The sequence below is a fragment of the Anguilla rostrata genome, chromosome 11 (assembly GCF_018555375.3).
Source record: "Anguilla rostrata isolate EN2019 chromosome 11, ASM1855537v3, whole genome shotgun sequence".
NCBI classification, from domain to species: Eukaryota; Metazoa; Chordata; class Actinopteri; order Anguilliformes; family Anguillidae; genus Anguilla; species Anguilla rostrata.
In genome coordinates, this window is record NC_057943.1 from 30,036,093 (window position 1) to 30,058,806 (window position 22,714).

At 39.4% G+C, this 22,714-nt stretch overlaps 1 protein-coding gene and 1 long non-coding RNA gene across 7 annotated transcripts; one reads left to right on the forward strand and one right to left on the reverse strand.

The window, feature by feature from the left end:
• The first annotated feature begins 43 nt into the window (after positions 1-43).
• LOC135234576 (transmembrane protein 269-like) lies at positions 44-21,723 on the forward strand. Of its 6 annotated transcripts, XM_064299306.1 has the most exons (8): positions 47-221; positions 6,033-6,082; positions 12,114-12,178; positions 12,702-15,422; positions 16,042-16,139; positions 17,369-17,512; positions 18,105-18,305; positions 18,965-21,723. In XM_064299306.1, the coding sequence occupies exons 4-8, from the start codon at positions 15,373-15,375 to the stop codon at positions 19,072-19,074; spliced, it is 603 nt and encodes a 200-aa protein (XP_064155376.1). In that variant the 5' UTR covers positions 47-221; positions 6,033-6,082; positions 12,114-12,178; positions 12,702-15,372; the 3' UTR covers positions 19,075-21,723. The 6 variants fall into 6 exon arrangements, with proteins under 6 accessions (XP_064155372.1, XP_064155376.1, XP_064155373.1 ...); XM_064299302.1 differs by lacking the exon at positions 12,114-12,178 and having other exon boundaries at positions 44-221; positions 15,275-15,422; XM_064299303.1 differs by having other exon boundaries at positions 9,307-15,422.
• Positions 6,313-7,719, reverse strand: LOC135234577 (uncharacterized). The gene is made up of 2 exons (XR_010324137.1): positions 7,509-7,719; positions 6,313-6,394 (listed from the first exon to the last, which is right to left on the reverse strand). It is a non-coding gene; the product is annotated as an uncharacterized LOC135234577 (long non-coding RNA).
• Positions 21,724-22,714: the final 991 nt, after the last annotated feature.

Here is a 22,714-nt window from a genome sequence, read left to right on the forward strand (position 1 = left end):
ACTTTAATAAGAGATGCGTAGTGAAGTACCGTTAAATTTTCCACAACAGGCGTTGCGCATGGTCTTACATGTCCCTGGAATATATGAAGAACCTGTATTCGTAAAAAATAATAAAAAATAGTCCGAAAAAGGGATATTTCCAGCCAGCTGCATACAAACCAAGGCATACTCGTTTATTTGAATATTCTAGAAGCATCAATAACGTTTTAATTTTCTTGCAGGTAAGTGACTTGGCTAAAATGGGTACATATCACCGTGCGACAAAGTATACAGCGCTTTTCACATTAGCCTGTGCAATAAAAGAAAATAGCATAGTTTCAGTGTTTATTTAGCAGGTTTCTAATATAAACTTGAGTAGCGTAATTACAATAGCATATTATATTACAAACAGCAATATTACATTGCTGTTTGTCATATGTCTCATTTTAATTTTAACATTTAATAGGCTATTGTTTGCTTTGTAACGACATTTTGAATAAAACTTTGCTCGAAAAATGTTACATTAACGGGTATAGTCTGCGGTCGTGCGGAAACTGTTAGAATGAGCTCACAGCCAAGTCCTCAGCATGAGATGCGTAGTGATTAAAATGGCGTATTTTGAAGAGACATTTTGAACGCAGAATTGATGACGAGAATAGGCTACAGTATTACCGGTTTATTCGTTTATTTTACAAACAATTGATGAATTCGCCCGAAGCGCATCTTTTAAGATGACCATAAGTCTTCACCACTAATTGATACTATTCATGGACCGGTACTGGGTATAGTCCATTTCACCATTTTATATATATATATATATATATATTTTTTATTTTTTCTTTTTTTTCTAAAAGTTATTTGCCTTTGATGGATGATACATGGATTTTACACTTCTTAGCTTATAGCTTAGTGAAACAGGAAGTCATGTGAGGCCACAGTACAGTAACCTAGGATTGACAATTAGGTAGGAAGATAATGCACACTCATTTTGTTGTACTTTATTTAAAAGAGTAAAGGGATGTGAATAATTGTAATATCACTTTGGGAGAAAAAATATATTATTTGTTAAACCAAATATGTTTTTCTGAGCACTTAAACGATAAAAGAATTTAGTTTAAGGTATTTTTTTTTCATTCTTCATAAGTTGTCTTAACACAGAGCATAAATACCGGGTAACTGGTGGAGCTTACTTGGTATCAATCTCTGTGTAAAGACATTGAAATTTCCCATCTCTGACCTACCTCAGTACAGGAAAACCTTACCTGGCCATGTATGTCTTTCCTGTAAAGGAAAGCTGGAGAAATGCCAGTACATTGCCATGGTAACAAGCCACGTAAACATATCAGCTATCAGCTGTCCTTGTGAGTTACTTTGTGTCAACAGTTTCACCAGTAACAGTCACAAAAATCTGTGGTGTGAGGGATAGATCAAATAAAAGAACTAAACAAAACAATGGCCACGAGGGAGGGGGTAGAGGAAATTATTGGACAGAAATGGAAGTCATAGAATTATTAATTATAAGATGGGAAATGTGAATTATTAAACAAATTGACGGCACAGTCTGTGATTCCAATTTTAATCAAATGATCAAAAACTTAAAGCTAGGGGATTTAGGTGAAAAAAGCAGAGACTGAACACCAGAAACGCCCAACCACTAGCCACAACCTCCTCTCACACATAGCCACACTGCAGCAGAGCCTATAGATCTCATATGGGCCTCTATAGCCACTTGAAAACCCACAGATAAACAACTTAATGGAGGAGGATCACACTTAATTGCCAATGATGGTGTGTGTGTGTGTGTGTGTATTTATTTTCCTGCACTCTAATATCCAAGCGTCTATATGACTACAGTGTGACAATACCGTACTCAGCTCCTAGTCATCACAGAATACAGGGCCCGTTACACAAGGCTGAAACTCGCAGTGTGAAAAGAATGAATAATGTTTAATTCACAGAAAAAGGTTTCCTTTATTTCAGTTGTGTTGTATGGTGATGGTACTGAAAGACAATATTGTTGAGAGCAGGAAGGTAGTTAACTACTATGCCTACCTAGAGACATGATAAAATTCAGAAACTATATATATTCAAGCCATAATTAGGCTGTTGGAAAATATTACATTTATATAACATTTTCTGGATTTCACATAATATTACCTACCGGGAATTCATATTTTAAAAAAAGATAAAGAACTATTGCTGTTGTAGTCTGTATTAGTATCTGTTTGCTGTTAGTGTTTATTTTATGTTTCTGTAAGTTTATTATTTTTCACTTCCTCCGTCCCAGTATTTTCATTCTCCCGGTCACTTGTCTCCCCAGTGCCGTCTCTGTGTCTGTGTTCCCTGAGCTGCTTCACTCCCCTGTATTTCCGTGATTTCACAATTCGGGTGGTTCCGGGTTTTCGTGGTTTCCCCCCTTCTTTCCAGTCTCGTTTTACTTACTTCCTGCTTATATCTAGTTTTACTAATTTCTACTAATCCTTACTAATTTATAGATTGTAAAGTACTAACCTCATTAATATACTAACATGTTAATATTACTAATGGATTAACAAACACTAGTTTTGGGTTTTTGATAGTTTAAATCACTATACTAATACATGAACCATTCTCCCCTTTTCCATGCTGCGCTGTAGCTCCGCCCCTTTTCTTTCTAGTCTGCCCTAACGCTGAGTTCTGCAATTGCCTGCACCTGTCTCTTGCTCTAACTGCACCTCTCTCTGCGCGTGTTTTACCTCACGTAACCCCTCCTTGATTGTTACCTTCCCTAGTGTATAAATGTCAAGCCGGGCACCCACCGCACGCGTATCGACCGCGAGCGCACTACGCGCGTATTACGCGCGTAACTGAAGCGTAGTTGAAGTACTGTTATTACAACGGCAGCGGGCGACGTCGTCTCCACCAGATGCGAACGCGTCGCGTACCGGCTGCGAAGCTCGCGCGACACAAGCGAACTGAAGCGTAGTTTTTCGCTTCTGTTCTATTTTTTCGGCTTGTCGCGCGTCACGGTGGCCTGTTTATACACAGAAATATGCTCTAAAATGCTAGGTATACATGCTCTGATTTATATTTCATCCTTATATTACTGGGGGTGTGTCCCTAGTTACCTCCCAGATATTTTATAAGCAGCAAAAAAAAAAAAAAAAAAAAATACAAGCCTTTTCGTTTTGTAAAAATAAATAAATAAATAAATAACTGGAACCTAGGGAAAAGGCAAACTTAGTTTCGCTGTCTTATTTTGCGGAGGGGGTGGGGTAAATTTGAAAATACACCACAGAAAGACGTAGCCTATTGAATGACGTAGAAGTGAATGCACCGAGCAGCGGTTTGTTAGCTCGAGTGTTGGAAGGTAGTTTTTAACCAACCATTGCTCAGCCTATTTGACTTCTCCGATGTCTTCGTTCGCCGTGCTTTCAAAAAGGGCTTGTTAATAAAAATCAGATAATCCCCAGATCTTTAAAAAAATCAGATTATTTAGTGGTCTTGCCGATGAAAATGCACCTATTTTATAAATGAAGTTGTAAGCAAGCTTTTATTGCACGTGTACTTCAAAGCTTCCGGTGTTCATGGCGTTGTGGTGTTCATATCCCTTCAAGATTAAACTGTTACTGTCTTTTTCATGATTAGCTGATTTTACTAAATCTGATCCTATAAATGTTTTGACGTGAATGACAAGACAACACGGGAATTCCCAATGGTTGATTACGGATTATTTATTATTATTATTATTATTATTATGATCATTACATATTCTTCATGAAATTGGCACGTTTGTTAACCAAGCAAATAAATTCATAGTTTGTGACGTTGATTGTTATGCAGGCTACGTTGCGATTTAAGTTTATGGTAATTCTTGAAAGCGTTTACTTTCTCACGTATTTACGAGTTAAAGAAATATTACCAAATTAACAAACTGAAATAGGTCTCTCACCAAAGTATTCACTTAACCCATAATCAACAGTCGTGAACAAACGTGAAATACACAATGTAATCCCACTGCAGACTGCGAGAGCTACTAGGAATATAGAGCTTTAAGCAAGCCTTTGCGCGACACAAACGGAACCAGTGGAGACACGCTACGCGCCGCGTCGTGCTGCTTCGCCGTGCTGCTTACGCGACGCGTGCGGTGGGTGCCCGGCGTAAAGCAGCACGGCGCGACGCGTAGCGTGTCTCCACTGGTTCCGTTTGTGTCGCGCAAAGGCTTGCTTAAAGCTCTATATTCCTAGTAGCTCTCGCAGTCTGCAGTGGGCTTACATCATGTATTTCACGTTTGTTCAGGACTTTTGATTATGGGTAAGTGAATACTTGGTGAGAGACCTTTTTCAGTCTGTTAATATGGTAATATTTTTTAACACATGTAAATACGTGAGAAAGTAAACGCTTTAAAGAATTACCATAAGCTTAAATCGCAACGTAGCCTACATAATAATCAATCTCAAACTGCATTAATTTATTTGCTTGGTTAACAAGTGTGCCAACTTTATGAAGAATATGTAATGATAATAATAATAATAATAATAATAATAATAATAATAATAATAAATAATCCATAATCAACCATTGGGAATTCCTGTGTCGTCTTGTTATTCATGTCAAAACATTTATATGATCATATTTAGTAAAATCAGTTAATCATCAAAAGATAGCGTAACAGTTTAAACTTGAAGGGATATGAACACCACAACGTCATGAACACCGGAAGCTTTGAAGTACAAGTGCAATAAAGGCTTGCTTACAACTTCATTTATAAAATAGGTGCATTTTCATCGGCAAGACCACTAAATCTGATTTTTTAAAGCACTGTGGATTATCTGATTTTATTAACAAGCCCTTTTTGAAAGCACGGCGAACGAAGACATCGGAAAAGTCAAATAGGCTGAGCAATGGTTGGTTAAAAACTACCTTCCAACACTCGAGCTAACAAACCGCTGCTCGGTGCATTCACTTCTACATCATTCAATAGGCTACGTCTTTCTGTGGTGTATTTTCAAATTTACCCCACCCCCTCCGCAAAATAAGATAGCGAAACTAAGTTTGCCTTTTTCCCAGGTTCCAGTTTTATTTTATTTTTTCCTGCCAGGACAATAGAAAAACGAAAAGGCTTGTATTTTTTAGCTGCTTATAAAATATCTGGTGTTTATATGGTTTTATCTTGTTCTCCACTACTGCAAGAGGGAACTAGGGACACACCCCCAGTAATATAAGGATGAAATATAAATCAGAGCATGTATACCTAGCATTTTAGAGCATATTTCTGTGTATAAACAGGCCATCGTGACACGCGACAAGCCGGAAAAATAGAACAGAAGCGAAAAAACTACGCTTCAGTTCGCTTGTGTCGCGCGAGCTTCGCAGCCGGTTCGCAACGCGTTCGCATCTGGTGGAGACGACGTCGCCCGCTGCCGTTGTAATAACAGTACTTCAACTACGCTTCAGTTACGGGCGTAATACGCGCGTAGTGCGCTCGCGGTCAATACGCGTGCGGTGGGTGCCCTGCTTAAGCCTTTGTTTATCGAGATTCCTGAGACGCCTTTTCCGTACGACTTCGAGTTTGCCTGCCCCTTTTGTTTAATTGCTTTCTGGTTTGACCTTCGCTTTGTTTTGACTTCTCTTTTGCCTGTTCCTTTGTACCTTCGCCTATCTGATCTCCTGGTTTTTCATTTTTTGCCCGTTTACCACTATTCTTTTGGAAACTCGATTTTGTACCGTCCTATCTCTGATTACCTGGCTTTGAACTTTGGACTGAATAAAGACAACGTTTTTTTGGATTTCCCTGGTCTGCGTTTGGGTCCTTGCACAGAACATTACAATTGCATTGGTATTTGTATCTTCAGCTGAATAAATGGGAAAAATTGTAGGCTTACTGTGTCCTCAACACAATTCATTATCATCAGGTCAAATTCAAAGGTTTGTCAAAGAGTAGGAATAGATTATACATAATGATTATAAAAGTTATGAGCTTGGTCAGTGTTACAACCTTATTTATAATGGAGTGAAATATGTAGAAGTGGAGTTGCCACAGAAATCTAATTTAATGCATTCCCTTTCTTAAGCTGCTGTACTGTGGGGACAGAGGCCATGATCATGCTGACCCCTTCCTTTGGTATGTATGATAATGTAATAACTTTCATTATAGTAATAACTGTGTATAACATCCTTCATACTTTCTTTAGTTTTGGACTCAGGGACAGGTGTAAGGGCTTAATTGGAGGAACGATGTGGCTGTTCACTGATGTGGCGTCAGCACTGGAATCAGGACATAATCTGCAGTAAAAGTTTTTTTTTTTTTTTCCAAAAATTATTTCTGAAAGCAGCTGGAGGCCAGTAACTATGTTTATATGCACACTAACATCCCAATGTTAATCTGTATATTCATGCATTCTCACAGAGACACAAATCATGTAAATACCTTATTCTGATTAAAAAAAAAAAAATCCAAATGAGCCAGTATCCTGTGTATGAGTAAATGGTATGAGATGTGGGGTATTTTTCTGTTCCTGGAATATTGAGTCATTTTTTCAAGATATACCTCCTACCTGGAAATATACATGCATTTGTGTGTTCTATTTTGCATAAAATCTTTAGTGATTACTCAATCACTGGCTTGCTCCCGAAGCAAATCCAAGTCAGTTTGTAAAATTTCTGCCCAGTCAACTGTAAATGCTGTTGTAAGGTGGAAATGTCCAGGAGTATTTCTCAATAAATGATGCAGGATAAGGAGCATTAACACGCTGCAGGATAAGGAGCATTAACACGCTGCATGATAAGGAGCATTAACACGCTGCAGGATAAGGAACATTAACACACTGCAGGATAAGGAGCATTAACATGCTGCAGGATAAGGAGCATTAATATGCTGCAGGATAAGGAGCATTAACACGCTGCAGGATAAGGAACATTAACACGCTGCAGGATAAGGAGCATTAACATGCTGCAGGATAAGGAGCATTAACACGCTGCAGGATAAGGAGCATTAACACGCTGCAGGATAAGGAGCATTAACATGCTGCAGGATAAGGAGCATTAACACGCTGCAGGATAAGGAGCATTAACACGCTGCAGGATAAGGAGCATTAACACGCTGCAGGATAAGGAACATTAACACGCTGCAGGATAAGGAGCATTAACATGCTGCAGGATAAGGAGCATTAACACGCTGCAGGATAAGGAGCATTAACACGCTGCAGGATAAGGAGCATTAACTTGGTGCATGTAAATGTAGTCAGTGGAGAAAGGCCAGAAAGGAGGTCATGTCCATTCTCTTTTTACACCTTCCCGAATAGTAAACTGGTGGCAGACAGGAAACTGCCAGACAGCTAAAGTTTATTAATTACATTTAAGTAGAATACATTTCATTCAATGGATACGAGAGGGTTTTTATTGAGAAATACTGTGAATTGCATATGTACATTATAATAATTATATCTTGTGCTTGGAGACTGGGGATGGGATCACATCTGGCAGCTGGAAAAAGTTGTGATCCCTCTTCCTTGGACATCAGGGACAAGGGATTTAAGAAATATTGAAACAATAAAAACCACAGAATTAATGGGGAGAAGGGAGACGAGGCACGTGGCCATTTCTTCTGTTCGGGGAAATTGGAGAAAGTTAAGGTAATCACATCGGGGGATGTCTGAAAATTTCTCTCCCAAAACTTTGTTTAATAAATCCAGTTCAGTTGAATAACATGTTCATATAACAGATACATTTGCCATTGGTTTTATTAAGACATGCAGTGAATTGCATATGTACATTATAATAATTATATCTTGTGCTTGGAGACTGGGGATGGGATCACATCTGGCAGCTGGAAAAAGTTGTGATCCCTCTTCCTTGGACATCAGGGACAAGGGATTTAAGAAATATTGAAACAATAAAAACCACAGAATTAATGGGGAGAAGGGAGACGAGGCACGTGGCCATTTCTTCTGTTCGGGGAAATTGGAGAAAGTTAAGGTAATCACATCGGGGGATGTCTGAAAATTTCTCTCCCAAAACTTTGTTTAATAAATCCAGTTCAGTTGAATAACATGTTCATATAACAGATACATTTGCCATTGGTTTTATTAAGACATGCAGTGAATTGCATATGTAGATTAGACGCAATATTGGAGCGGTTGGAGTACGGGGATGGGATCTCACCTGGCCGCTGGATAAGGTTGCAGTCCCCCAAAAATGACTAGCAAAGAAAGTAAAACCTGCCTGGATGTGAAAGTGAGGTTTTGCCAGTTTAGCCATGTCAAAAAATTAGATACCCTATATGACCAAAATTATCTGGACACCCTGTGGTTCCTGGCTGGTTTTCATGGTTTGGGCTAGGCCTCTTATTTCCAGTGAAAGGAAATATTAATGCTACAGCTTTCAAACACATTATTGATGATTATGTGCTTCCACAACAGTTTGGGGAAGGCCCTTTCCTGTTTCAGCACGACAGTACCCCAACATCTAGTAAAAAGCCTTCCCTGAAGAGAGAAGGTTGTTATAATTTTGGATGAGATGTTGAATGTCGGGTGTCCATACAGTTCTGGCCATGTAGTGTACCTGTCTGTTGGACAAGGTCATGTTAAATTAAATGAAAGTACCTCGCCATTTAGATGGGGCTTCAGATTTTAACATTAAATTGGGGACTATACTTATTACAGAGAATTGCAAAGAGAGTGCAAAGGGTGAAGTGTGGTAATAATACTGAGTGTCGCAACCAATAGCAAGTGTCTGCACAAATGTATGGGTCTGCCCATTGGGAGTTACAGACCATGGAGTTCTATTAGATAAGATACATTTCAGTTGTACAAGAATTTTAGTGGTACAAGATGTAATTAATGGACTGGGCATTTGGACTAAGTACATAGCTACTTGGCCACTGGCTAAAGTACATAGCTTGCAGTTTTACATGAGGCTGCAGACCTGAATGCTGGGTGAGGCTGCAGATTGTAGCACTGCATTCAGTTCAATTCACATCTATTTATAGTGCGTTTTCCAGAGACACTGTCACAAAGACGCTTTACAGGAAAACAGCAAATAAGAATTGTTGATTGGACAGAGCCTGAATCTCCAAAAAAAAAAAACACAAAGTGAGGTAAAGAAAACTCCCCAGTGAAAAAGAAAAAGAATAATGAAACAATAGAGGGGGAAAAAAAACTTGGGGGTAAGACATCTTGGCTGGAACCCAACTGATGCTTCACTGACCAACCCGGTGTTATTACATTAAGTTTAATACATCAATACATCCATACATTTACAAGGTGCATGCAATTTGTGTTAATGATGCTGAGTGTTATGACTGGGTAGAGCCATTCTGAGTGTTGACCAGAGCTTTGCCGTTAGCAGAGAGAAGAGCCAAACATGTTTGCTTTCTGAGGGAGCACTCGCCTACCACTGCAGAGACTCGGGTGCAGTCCCCGGCAGCGGTACTTCTGGCTTGGTCAGACATTCCTACGAACACAATTGGCAGTGTTTGAGGGTGGGAAGCCGGTGAGGGTATGAGTCCTGATTGTTGCATTTGCGACTCCTACTGGTTGGTCGGGGCGCTTGTTCAGTGGGGAGGGAATCTGGGGGAGATAGCGTGAACCACTTTATGCAAGATATTTTGTATATCGACTCCACATGTATCGGAGGAGGCATGTGGTAGTTTACACCCTCCCCAGACCGACAGAGGATAGCGCATCAACCAGGACTGTGTGATACACACGGGGAATTGGTATAACTACTAAATTGGGGAGAAAATGGCAAGAAAAAAAGAAATATATTAGTGTCATATTTAAACTTAATATCTTATTTCTATTCCTTTTTTTGTTTAATAAAACAAAAAATATGTGCCAATCAGATGTGCCAATCAAGTTTTGTGCCAGTGCAAACAGTAACTCAAAAGCTAATATTTTCTAAGAAATATATATATGTATATATATATATTTTTTTAATTAAAAATGTTTAGAATTAAAAGATTGTATGTCATATTACATTATACTATTACCATTAGTAAATCATTGGTAAAAGAGGAATTCCACACTCCAAATAGGATAATTATATTTTTTTCTTCATAATACTGAACTAAATGAATGTAACACAAGTGGTCCACTTTAGTTCAGTGCCTGACGCATACTGAATGTAGTCCAGGTGGGCGGAATTTCCTGTTACTGACATGTTACTGCACCTCTCCGCAGTGTCCTATCTGACAGCTTGGCCAGTGGACAAAGGGAAACATAAAATGTAACCTGAAGGCACATGGCTGCCCAGAACAACAAGGGATAGGGAATTTGGCAGCAAAAAGTATATCAGTGTAGAAAGCTGTTATCTTTTCATATTAATTTCTCTTTTTTTACTGTTAGCCGTAAAGTTTTGCCTGCCCCAGGACTGTAGATGAGCTAAACATTTAACTCTGGTACCCTGTCAAATAAACAGATAGAATAAATATAATTTAACATTCAACCTACCAGCATGTGTAAGAGCTGTTGAATTGTTGCAGTTGACATAGATTTGGTATCTTCTGCCTGGAGGGGCTGTGTTTTGTTTGTCCTAGCTCACAATATGGCTTAAATCCACTAGCCTAGAATAACAGGCTAACCGCTTTAGCGGAGTGAATGATGACTGTAGATCCCTAGCTGTCAGTGCATTTTGTTCCTCTTCTAAATCTGTTACCAGGAAACAAGGCGGTGTGAAAACACTACTTGGCTTCCGAGGCCCTAGTCTCATTTGGTGTTGTTTTGGAAAGAGGCAAGCTTAAATAGAACCTATTATACCCTGTTTGGCTCAGACTTTATAGCCTTGTATTAATTGCATATCACCTACAGCATTGCCCAAGTGGCTTTCTTAGCAGACAGGAGTCTTCAATATGATGCACTACATGGCCAAAGGTATGTGGACACCTGACATCCAACATCTCAAAATTATGGGCATTAATATGGAGTTAGTCCACCCTTTGCTGCTATAACAACCTCCACTCTTCTGGGAAGGGTTTTTGCTACATATTGGAGGATTGCTGCAGGGATTTATTTCCATTCAGGGAGAGGAACATTTGTGAGGTTGGGCACTGATTGGGTGATTAGGCGTAGCTTCCAGTTGGCTTTCCAATTGATCCCAAAGGTGTTGGATTGGGTTGAGGTTAGGGCTTTGTGCAGTCCAGTGAAGTTCTTCCACACTGTTTTGAAAACAACATTTCTGTATGGACCACGTTGTGTGTCTGGGGGCATTGTCAGACTGAAACAAGAAAGGGCCTTCCCCAAGCTGTTGGGGAAACACAGAATCTTCTAGAATGTGATTGTATGCTGTATCATTAAGATTTGCCTTCACTGGAACTAAGGGGTCTAGCCCAAACCAGGAAAAACTACCCCAGAGCCCCAAGGGGTGATCAGATACTTTTGGTCACATAGTATATATATCAAACATAAATAAGCATCACAACTGATCACATATTATTAAAACTAAAATGAAGAAACTGCATGCTATGAGTACACCTTGCATCAAATGTTTTGGAAATAAGGAAAATACTTATAAAGTACAATAGAAAAATCAATACTCCTCCCACAGTAAAGGACTGGTTCAAATCCAGTTCCTTTCATTAAGATGGGTTTCTACATAACCATAACGTAGAGTAATTTGCAGGTTAGCTGTACATGGAGTTTCATATACATTTTCTCACCTCTGTTTGAAAGTTGTTCTTCCTTCTGGGGAGTTTTTTTTGCCTCACTTGCTGGTTTTTGGGGGTTCATGCTCAGTCTCTTCCAGTTGTCCTATTTCCTGTTTTCATGTAAAGCGTCTTTATGACAGTGTCCCCGTAAAAAGCAATATACATATAAAATGGAATTAAATATGTACACATTGGCCTTCCTCTTAAACATCTGCACTTAAAATTAAAGAATGATTGCAACAATTGTTTTCCAACTCATATAACTTAAAATAAAAGGAGTGTTTTAAATATTTCTAATGTATTTCTTTCACAAAAATGTTGAGAGCTCACTCTGCAGAGAATATTTGTTGTTTAGGTGAATTTAACCCCTTCTCCTATAAGGTGGCTGGCCTAGAGTTCACTCACGGTACAACATCACAGTATAGGACCGTTGCAGATATGCATAACAATGTTGGACTGAAATTTGACTGCTGTGGTGTTGTGTTGTATCTCACTCAGTGTTTCTTTTCAGATGACGAGACTCTTGAACTCGACGGGCTTTGGAATCACATGAAGTTCAGGGTGCAAAACAGAATAGTAGGAACCCCAAAATTTACCCTTTTTAATGCATAGATGCGAGGAACCTAGGTCTAAGGGATTGTTTTGAAACAAAAGCATTCTATCTGTGACCTAGGATTCTGTGAATGCATTAATTTGGACATGGGCCATATTTTTCCGGTATGAATGCAGCATGAATATCGATGTGTTCTGTTGTTCATGGCACTCCTATCTGGTCCTTAGTTGTTCACTTTAGCATGATCCTCTTGACCTTTTATTGGCTCTCGCTGACACACATGGACAGCTTTCCAAATCACACACACTACACAGCAAACTATCCAGTGTTAAATCAACTCTTACAGAGTACATATGATCCCGCCGTGGTCCTACTCTGTACTCTGTCGGAGTTAAATTAACACTGAACATTTTACTGTCTACTCCCCAAGTGCACTAATAATAATAATAATAATAATAATAATAATAATAATAAAGTTTTTAGTTACTTTTGATAGACATTATTTTGCATCCAGTTGTGTCTGTTTTCCTCTACTTACATTGTCAGGTAGTACCTGTAGAGAAATACAGCTTGGATGGACAACCACAGTGCAGGTACAGGCCTTTGTACATGTCTTGACATGTACACAACGATGCTCAGAGAGACAGCACCCGCTGAGCAGGAAAGAAATCAATATGAGGCGGTCTCTGGACGACAGTGTCTGTGAGGAGTGTGGCCCCAAGGATGAGGAGGTTGTTATGAGCAAGTTTCTGACAAATTAACGAAATGAAGGAAGAACAATGGTACAGTAATTTTGCGTTTGCTTTGTTCCTTGGTACGTTGACAAGTACATTTATTCATGAACAATGCTGGAAATCACTTGCTGTTCGTAGTGTTTCCGTTTTTATGAATGCAAGATGAGCACTTTCTGCTGGTGGCTGTAAAATACAGACAGGTTATTATTGTGCTGTGTCACAGAGAAAGACCTGGAAATGAAGAGTGAGATCCTGGTTACAGCTTATTTGATTATTGGTTATAAATGACTTATAGCTTAAAACGTGAGGCTCTGTTTTGCATATACAATCAGTGGCCATTTTATTAGGTACAACTATCTAGTACTGGGTAGCACCCCCATTTACCTCTTTAATAGCCTGAATTATTTGCGGCTGTGCCAGCTGGTGGAGAGAGCACACGCACGTGTGTTGCGTTAACTAATCAGTCCAGGTGTTTAAAGGTGTGCTGCTCTCCACAGTTCGGGGCCAAAACCGGGAGCTAACACCGAGAGCGAGTTTCTTTATTTTGAGGTAAGTTTAATTTCAGTTTTGTTTCTTTTAATGACAGGGCAAAAGTGAACCCCCACTGAAAAGTCGGAGGAGCTGGTCTGGTGATTGGCTACTGTAATTTCTGCAATATTTTTTTCCACATTGGTTTGCATAGTTTGCATGTGTGTTGTTATTTTTGACTTAGATGATTTCCCCCCCCCCCAATTCCTACATACTGTTCATTAGAGTTCAACAGACATTTTAATGGACTGGATCTTACTGGGCCCTTGTAAATGCTTCCCAGTGATGTAATTACTTGAGACAGCAGCTCTAAATCAGGCAGCAAATCTCCATCCTCTGCTTGTAAAGATATTGGCCTTTCCAAACAAGTGGCTGGCTGTCCTGAACAGTGGGGCCACTGTTGCTGTTGGGTTTGCGTGGCTACCTCACCATGCCCAGCAGCAATGTGAAGATACCTGTCAGGTGACTTGAGAGCAGACATCCACCACCGAACTTAATGCTTGGTCCAGACCTCCAGGGTAGCCCCCGCTGGCATTTCTGTCTGCATCGCTTCTTCACTCCAATAAGTTAAAATGCCCCCTCCTTTTAAAAAGGCCACTGTGAAATCTCAGCTTACTCTTCCAACTTACTCAAACAAAAGTGCTTGTTTACTTCATTCAAATACCTCGCGGAACTTCGAGGACAAGAACAGTGTGACAGATTTGGTCATGGACAGGGTTTGTAAACAGTGTGTGTGTGTGTGTATGTGTGTGTGTGTGTGTGTTGACAAAGGGTGCTGAAATGCTAGTGCTTTTAAAGAACGACACTTTGATGTGATAATGCGGCACTCAATTACTGTGAACGTTAGAAAATGTTTTAAAAGTAGACATAATTCTACTCAACCCAAATTAGTAAATTAGTCAAAGTATGAATACACAAATCATGATATAGAATGCTAATATTTTACGTGGTACATTTCAATTCAAATCTATGTACGGACTGGGGTTTACATCACCTTAATGGCAGCAGCGTAATGTGCAGGGTTGGTATGCAGTGTGCTCTACTCCTAAAATAGCTCAGTCACTGCCCGAGACTTGCTCTAATCTCACATTACTGAAGCCCTAACACACTGCCCCTTTAGCCAGAGCTAATAATCTGGCACATAGCCAACTCACTCTCCAGGGGCCAAATGAGGTACCAGACTTTTGCCACAAGAAATTATGGGATTGAGAGCTAGAAATTTTGTTTTCAAAATCTGCGATTCAAAAAAAATAAAAAATAAAAAAACACTACGTCCAAATCTTCAGCCTCATTGTTCAAATACCATTTATCAACTTGTTTCGTCATTTATCAAAATGTTTTGTCAGCTTTAGATTTTGCCTACGTTGTGATACATGGGTAGGACCAGTAACATAAGGCACTGCTAGTGTGAGGTTAAGGTTAAGGTTTAATTTATTTCCTCCCAAGGGAGAAAATTGTCTTGGATCAGAGAGATACTGCATAAAACAAAACAAGACATCTCACATTTCACATTCACAGTTCATACATTTCAAAAACATATACACAAAATATAAACATACAAATATCAAAAATATAATCAAAATATCTCTCAGCATTACAGGTTGAAGCTGAGAAAGGGCTTCTGCTTTAAAAATGAATTACATAATCATGCTGTTAAACAGTGCGTGAGGCTTTTTGTCTAAGCACTCTATTTATGAAAGCGTAAGTTTTCAGTTTAATGGCTGAAGAGGGCATGACAATGAGCTAAAATCCTAGTGCAACTCCAATAGCTTGGCTGTGTGGGTAATGTCTTTTCATCCAAGCATTTTTTTTGTACTTCCTTTAATTTTTGGTTGTTGGCCACAATATTCCTGCCAGGAGTTTTCCAGTGCGCCGAGGAGCTCTTCCTTAGAGAGCAAGCCTGCCGAATCCAGTTCAAGGAGTTTGCCCGCAAAAACGCTGCCAATGCCTTGTCCATGGCCAACATGGTCATGGGTATGATATCCATTCTGTGCAGCCTGGAAGGGTGAGTGGACATTTACGCCTCATCATGAAGAGAAGGCACACATCTTGCCTTTACCACAGCTATTACTCTCAACCTGTTTCTGTTCATTTCTCCCAATAACATTAAGCAATTAATTAGATTAAAAGTCAGTGCTATCAGTCATGTTCACTTTTATGTTTCCTGTTTCTATAGAGCATCTTTATGGCAGTGTCTCTGTAAAAAGAACTATACAAATAAAATGGAATTGAGCTGAACAGTGAAAGGAGGGGAGAGGGCGGATCTTGAGAGTAGCCCTGTTGAATTACAGCTTTGTGCACAAGTGCACAAGTTCAAGAAGCTCTAATTAAGCACTTTTGCTACAGTTAAGGATGGTCAGGATTCTATAAATATTTGTTTGGCAAGAGTTTTGTGCTTGCTGAACTCTTTTATGATTGTGAGAAACAAAATGCATATTTTGCATTTAACTCAAAATTAAGGACAAATGTTCTTTCCAATCTATGTATCATCCCCTCTATGTGAAGCCTAAAGTTTGTGAAAGGAAGAACATGCCATGGTGAATGGCATGAACATGCCATGGTTTGCCTATTGACCTTTCTTTAAATACTTTCAGGCATCTTGTTTTAATGTCTTTTCTTTGCAGGCACTGGTATGCTGCATGCTGGTTGGTTCTGATAGGCTACCTGCTGGATTTGGCAGACGGAGCAGTTGCTAGGCAACTGGATGCGTGCTCAGCACTGGGTTAGTAGAGTGCATCTTTCTATTGAGTCCCTAAAGAGACATTTAATAAAACATGAAATAATGTGCACATATTACTAAATCATGCACACAGTTTTGTGATTCATGCACACAATTTAATGTGACCACCATTTAATCCATTTGTGGGCATGAATTAGCACATCATTGTACAATTTATTTGTGCAGTAAATACAGCCTGATCCAGAAAGTGTACATTTCATCATTGAAGCTAAATGATAGGGATACCACAACACTGGCACCAGAGAATATTGCTTATGGAATAAGTTTACTATTTCCACTACATGAAATGCAGGGTGGCCAGCATGGGACTGACACTGCAAACAATAGTGTATATAGGCTGTTTTCTCACATGGGGGAGTGTCATGTTCTCACTTGGCATGGTTTCTGTCTGCAGTGCAAACCAGAGTTATATATTGACTAGTGACTGGGCTTGCTATTGTTCCCAGAGAAGTTTTTCAGATTTATGTGGTCATGTCAAATTTCTAACAATGCACTGGCAATGATTATATACTAATGGATGGTTTTCTGCTCTCTAGTCCCTCTAGTGGCTGAACAGCTTTTCCTCCGTGTTTCATTATGAACTGAACTGGTCACCTTTTAACAATTAAATAATAACATTTCTTATCAGTTCCTGAGGTTTATTCTGCAATGTATTAAGCTGCTCATTTTCCGTTTTGAGATGTCTGATGCTGTCCGCCTGTGTAGTTCTTTGTAATTCCAGTGTTTTCCATCATGGCCGATGGCTTCTTGGCTGATAGGGCTGGGATTGCTGATGAGCTGTCCATGGTGTGACTTAGTTCATAAATACATGTCACAAAATGCATTAAACCAGTATTGCATTGTGCACAACAAATGAAAGTTGCTTTATTTTATATTTATTTCCCACTAATCTAATTTTCATATTTGCATAACTACATTTAGAATAGTACAATGCTAGTACAAAGTATTACTTAATATTCATTTACCCAGGTAATACTACATTTAATACGAGACTATATTGTATGTAATTCTAAGTATGCATACGTTGCTTTAAGTTACCGAATGTGTGCACAACAGAACACCCATGTATACATATATTCGTTTCAATAGCCACTTCGGACATCTTATCATTGTAACTGCGGGCAAATGTCTTCACACACTGATTCAGTTTTGTTCACGTGCTTTGATAAGTCTCTTTTATGAACATTTGCGCATGGGCTGTTTTGGGCTAGGTGCCAAGCTGGATGACTTTGCTGATTTCACGACGTTCGGGATTGCCACGGCGTTGCTCTTGAGGACTGGCAGCTTAATGGACAACGTCCTCTGCATGTGCTACGTCTTGTCTGTCTTCACACGCCTCTGCTTCTTCTCCAGCGGTAAGAAAAGGAGACCTAATAATGTCTCTTTCTGCAATGAAACGGAAAGAAGTTTCTTCTCGCTAGCTTACGTTGTTTACACAATCCCCCAATCCCATGTTGTGTAATGTTTCCCCTCCCCCACAAGCAGAGTACTGTGTGCAGCACCACAAAGTTATAGACGCTCTGCAAATAGTGCAAAAACAGAAACTAGTCCCCTAAATGAAATATAACCGCTATGAGGAAAGAATTAATATATCTAATCTGTTCAGGGAGATAAGGAGGGATTCGTCAAGGAGGGATTTTATCAAAGTTTCAGTTCATTAAACGGGTTCTGTGAGTTCTTTCTGTGAACCATAGGGCACAGGTGGAAATAATTAAAAGGTAAGTGTGCTCAGAAGCATTTTATCTGCTCTAGTTCAATCTTGAGGCAGCTAGCCCCCAAAACAAGCAGGAGCTGAAGATGGCTGCAGTACAATGGAGTTTGTGCAGTTATTTGAAGGCAGGGTTATTTAAATGACTCCCACATTGATGCCCACATTAACTGGAGCCCTGCTGCTGAAGGGTGCTGGCAGGAAGGCCTCATGTGAATCCTATGGGCTGTGCTCCACAGGGATCCCCTTCATGTACCAGGGCCTCCCCTGCCCCTACGCATCCGCCATCCTGGCCTGTACCTCCCTGCTGTCCGGGGGCAACATGCTGGTGCTGCGGGTCACCGCCGTGGCCATGATCTTCTTCATGGTGAACCAGGGCTTCTACCCCCACGACCGGGTGCTGGAGTCCCAGGCCTGGAAGAAGGCTGTGTATGCTGGAGGTACCAAGAGTTTTTACTGTCCACCATTGTGACACAAGTGACTTTTTTGTGTAAAGTGCTTTGTGCACATTGTTAGGAACATGGTCTAATAATTGTATCTAATTATTATTCATTAGACTGTTTGAACAAATCTAGGTTTTCATATATTTATTGGACAATGAAGAATATCCTCCTAGTCATTGTCCTAGTTGAACACGCTTGATCAATACAGCAACTGTGAACTTGTTCACAATGTGAAGTGTTTGAGTAGTTTCCACAAATCACATTATTTTACAAGCATTTTATTAATGAAAAATTACCTAAATGAAACAGGAATACTTTGGATTAAAATGTAGTGGCTGCTTTCCTGCCACCCAAATGTACTCATGGGTAATAGGCGACAAGTTGCTGTTAAATAATTAGATATGGATAAATATGAGCAATAGGTGCAGGACAGAATGTAATTTTCTAAAAACAGAACACAAACATGTTCTGTGCTGTGCCGAGTAAACACATACACTTCCTAAGACGGTCTTTCAAAAAAACAAATGCTATTAAGTTCGTGATGAGTTCAGTTAGTGGTTAGTGATGGTATTGGCTGTCGACCACATCACAAGCACTTTCAGTTATTTGTGTCATATTTTATGTGTCATATATTTTATTTCTTTTTTCTTTTATAGGAGTTGCCATGGTGTTCTGTTCCTCCTTTCCTCCCGCGTGCATTTACTACCTGCTGTGGTCGGTGTCCTACATTTTGTTCCCAACAACATTGTGGAGCTGCAAAATGTAACAATGGACGGAGTGTAGCGCAGTGGGTAAGGAACTGGGCTCGTAACCAAAAGGTCGTAGGTTCGATTCCCGGGTAAGGACACTGCCGTTGTACCCTTGAGCAAGGTACTTAACTGGAATTGCTTCAGTATATATCCAGTTGTATAAATGGATACAATGTAAAATGCTATGTAAAAAATTGTGTAAGTCGCTCTGGATAAGAGCATCTGCTAAATGCCTGTAATGTAATGTAATGTAACAAAAGGCCGGAGGCCTAGTCTCAGACTCTCTCAGCAGGCGCATGGAAGGCTGGCCTGAGTTTACTAAACAAGCCTCCGACGTGCTGCCTCCTGTTTCCGTGGAGAGTGGAAACACAAACACCATGGAGACTACCTTTTCTCTCGCGTAATGCTTTGAAACGATTAACTCCTCTGATTCCTGACCTATGAAATTGAAAGCATCGCCTGGAGGATTCCTCTTTCTGGTGGGGGTGCATTTAATTGTTGAAATTTGGATTGGAATTTTACCAAATTGTTATTATTAGTTTTTTTTTTCTGTTTGTTGTTCCCTAAAATGAGACATTATTGATTCGATGGCAAGTCTTCCAAAAACTAGAAAGAATTACTTCATTTTCTTATGATGTTTTACTGTGGGTCACAGAAAGAGGCCTTGAATATTGTGTACGTGCTGTCTGTTATCCTCCCTTTAGTACACATCTGAATGCGAAAAGTTCAAGGGAAATACTACTTATACCTCTGTGATTCACATAGCTATAAATATCAGGGAACTAGCAAGCAAACCGCAGTTTTACCTTTTGCACAAGGTTCTTTCTCGTTTCCATGTGTCACAGTCAGTTGTGAATCCCAGAATTGTACATGTTTAGCTAATTAGAACCCAGCATTTCAAGGTTTCATAAAATCTCACTAATGGAAATGCAGCTACAGATAAATCACTCTGCTATGGCAATTACCTTGCTCAAGGATGTATCTGTCACAAGGTTTTTAATTTTAATAACACAGTTTTAATGCAGTGATCATACAGTATACTGGTGGAGTTATAGTGCATGTCTTATTGTCTTATTTGTATTTTCAGCACATTTTTGTTTTTGGTATTGACTGGTAAACATCAGATGACAGATGACAAAATTGCAATTCCCATGGTTAATGCAGAAGTTTCAGTAGACACAGTCCCTTATTTTAGGAAGTTTGAATGTATTTTCTCTGATGTCAAATTCTGCACAGGGTGTGCATCGCCCATCAGCTTCAAGGAATGTTTGTGTTTCTAGTCTTTTAAAGAGCAAAAATGGGGGACTGTCCAGAATCCTTTAGTGGACTTATCGCTGTTAAAATAAAACAATGTTTGTAAGTGTAACCAAATGTTTTCACTAGGTTTTGCATATTAATGTTGGTTCCACTTTATGCAAGATTCTTTGCAGTTGGAAATATAGTCACTAAAGACAGACAAGGATTTCCTGAAAATCTAAATGGTTGTTCAGTTGAATAATAATGGCAACTACTTCAGATACAGAAAATCAGTCTCTGTATAATGAATACCTTTGACTGTCTGATGGAAGTTTGGAATGCCCAGCAAATCAGTTAATAAAAAACAGATCTCTCCCTCAGAGGCACAGTTTGGGGGACAATCAATTTTTGTGAATTTTCAAATTTGTGAGTTCAATGACATTTAGAGTTTGAAGACATTCTGTTTCTTTGAGATACTATGAAGTGAGTTAAACTGGCCATATTGCATGAATACATTACAAATCAAACATATTATTTGAAATAAGACACATATGGTGTGAATGGACTATCCAGACAATAATTAAACAATGAACAGTGAAATGTCACCAGTGTCTGTGTAATGATTACTGAGGGATGCTCACACTGGAGCCAAGTTTTTTAATCAGACCAAGGTGTGACCTTTCACATCTGATTTTCTCTGTTCTAAATGGCTAGTTTTGGAGAACAGTGCTCTCCAAGGCAGTCGGCCGAAGGATTCAAAGAGCACAACCACCTTTCCCTTTATTTGTTGGACAGAGGATTGTTGGTGTCAGGCCCCTTGGGAAAGGGAAGCCGTGGCATTCAGTGACATTTTACTTTCTGTACTGAAGTCATTTTGAAAATGTAAGCGGGGACATCAGATATTCAGTTTACTTCAAATGACCTGGTTTTTATTTAATGTTTAGTTCATGCATGTGACCTGATGCAATGTTATTGTGATGTAATGCTACAATGGCTGCTATAAGATTTCACAGCACTTGTTTAACGAAATGCTCGGTTAATGTACTATCTGTGATTAACATTATCGCCCCAAGTGTTTCCATTGGCGCGACCAAACAAATTTTAGTGAAGAGTTGGGACAGCTAGCCACTGTTTCAAGGGGTGCGTTTTTTTGTGGCTCGTGGCATTCTTTTTTTTTTACAGCTGAATTTGCAGCGTTTTTGGCAACAGTTAATTTTACCACAAAGATATGTGTTTTAGGACCTTTGTCAGATCTTTTCATTTAATAATTTGCTGATTGCTGATTTTTTTATTTTATTTTATTTCTTGAATCAGTTGAAATACTTGTGGGTATATTCAAGAATGGACTGTGCTTTGCTAAGAGTGTACATTGAAAGTCAGGGGGTAAAGGAACAACATACTTTATTAAAATACAACCTGCAGTGTTTTAACTCTTTCGGTTGCCTTCATTTTCTTCTCTTACAGAAATGCATGTCATTCCATGCATTGATCCCACAGAAGCTCAGCTTCAGGCTTTTTGTCATCACGACTCTTTATTTTGTACCTTGAAATCATTCAAAAGATACAAAGGTCATCTTAAGACATGTCTTCTCTACATTAATGCTGTTTATGAAAGGAGTAAATGCAATTATGTACATTTTCCTAACAGGTATGTCATGTGCTAGAGCACAGTGTCAAATTTGATTCATTTTACTGCTCTGCATTGATGGGTTTGGAGTGTTTTTCCTCTGGAAGTAGTGATGCCATATGGTATCAGGCAACATTAAAGGCATAGGCTGTTTATGTACAAAATAGATGTCATTAGGGAACAAAGAGATAGGCCCTTGCAGATAGCATGGACATGCGTACCCAGTCAAGGTCCAAGAGGGTATTTAAACCAGGCTAGAAGACCAGTGGGGTGTGGGTTGCTGTACCGCAAACTTGTGTTGTGTTTCAGTGACCAACCCGCTGGCCAGTGTGATTACAATAAACTTTTACTTTCTTCAATAAAGTGTTTGATGCCTTGGTGAGTTCCTGCATCATACTGACTTTGAAACCACAGTCCTGGTACATAGCTTCCTCCCGCCTGCTCTTTGCGTATTGGCATTAGCTCGGTATCACTACAACACTTCAATTTATGGAGAGCAGAGATTGGCTAAGAAGTCATGACAAAATGTGACATGCACTCAGTAGAAACGGTCTGCCGACTTTGGACCAAGTTCTGTGCTTTAGTGCATTTTTCATCATTGTGAGACCGTGAGACTTGTGCAGAAAGTGAACTTAGGAACAGGTATGAATTTAACCCTGTGCCTATAAAAAAGCAAAAGGGTACAGGCTGTTAAAGGTATACCTTTAGAAATCACTGAAAATGCTATTTAAATGGGCTGCTCATTTGGCCAAAAGGAGAGGAGAACATGAGCTCCAGCATAATTTAATGTGCAT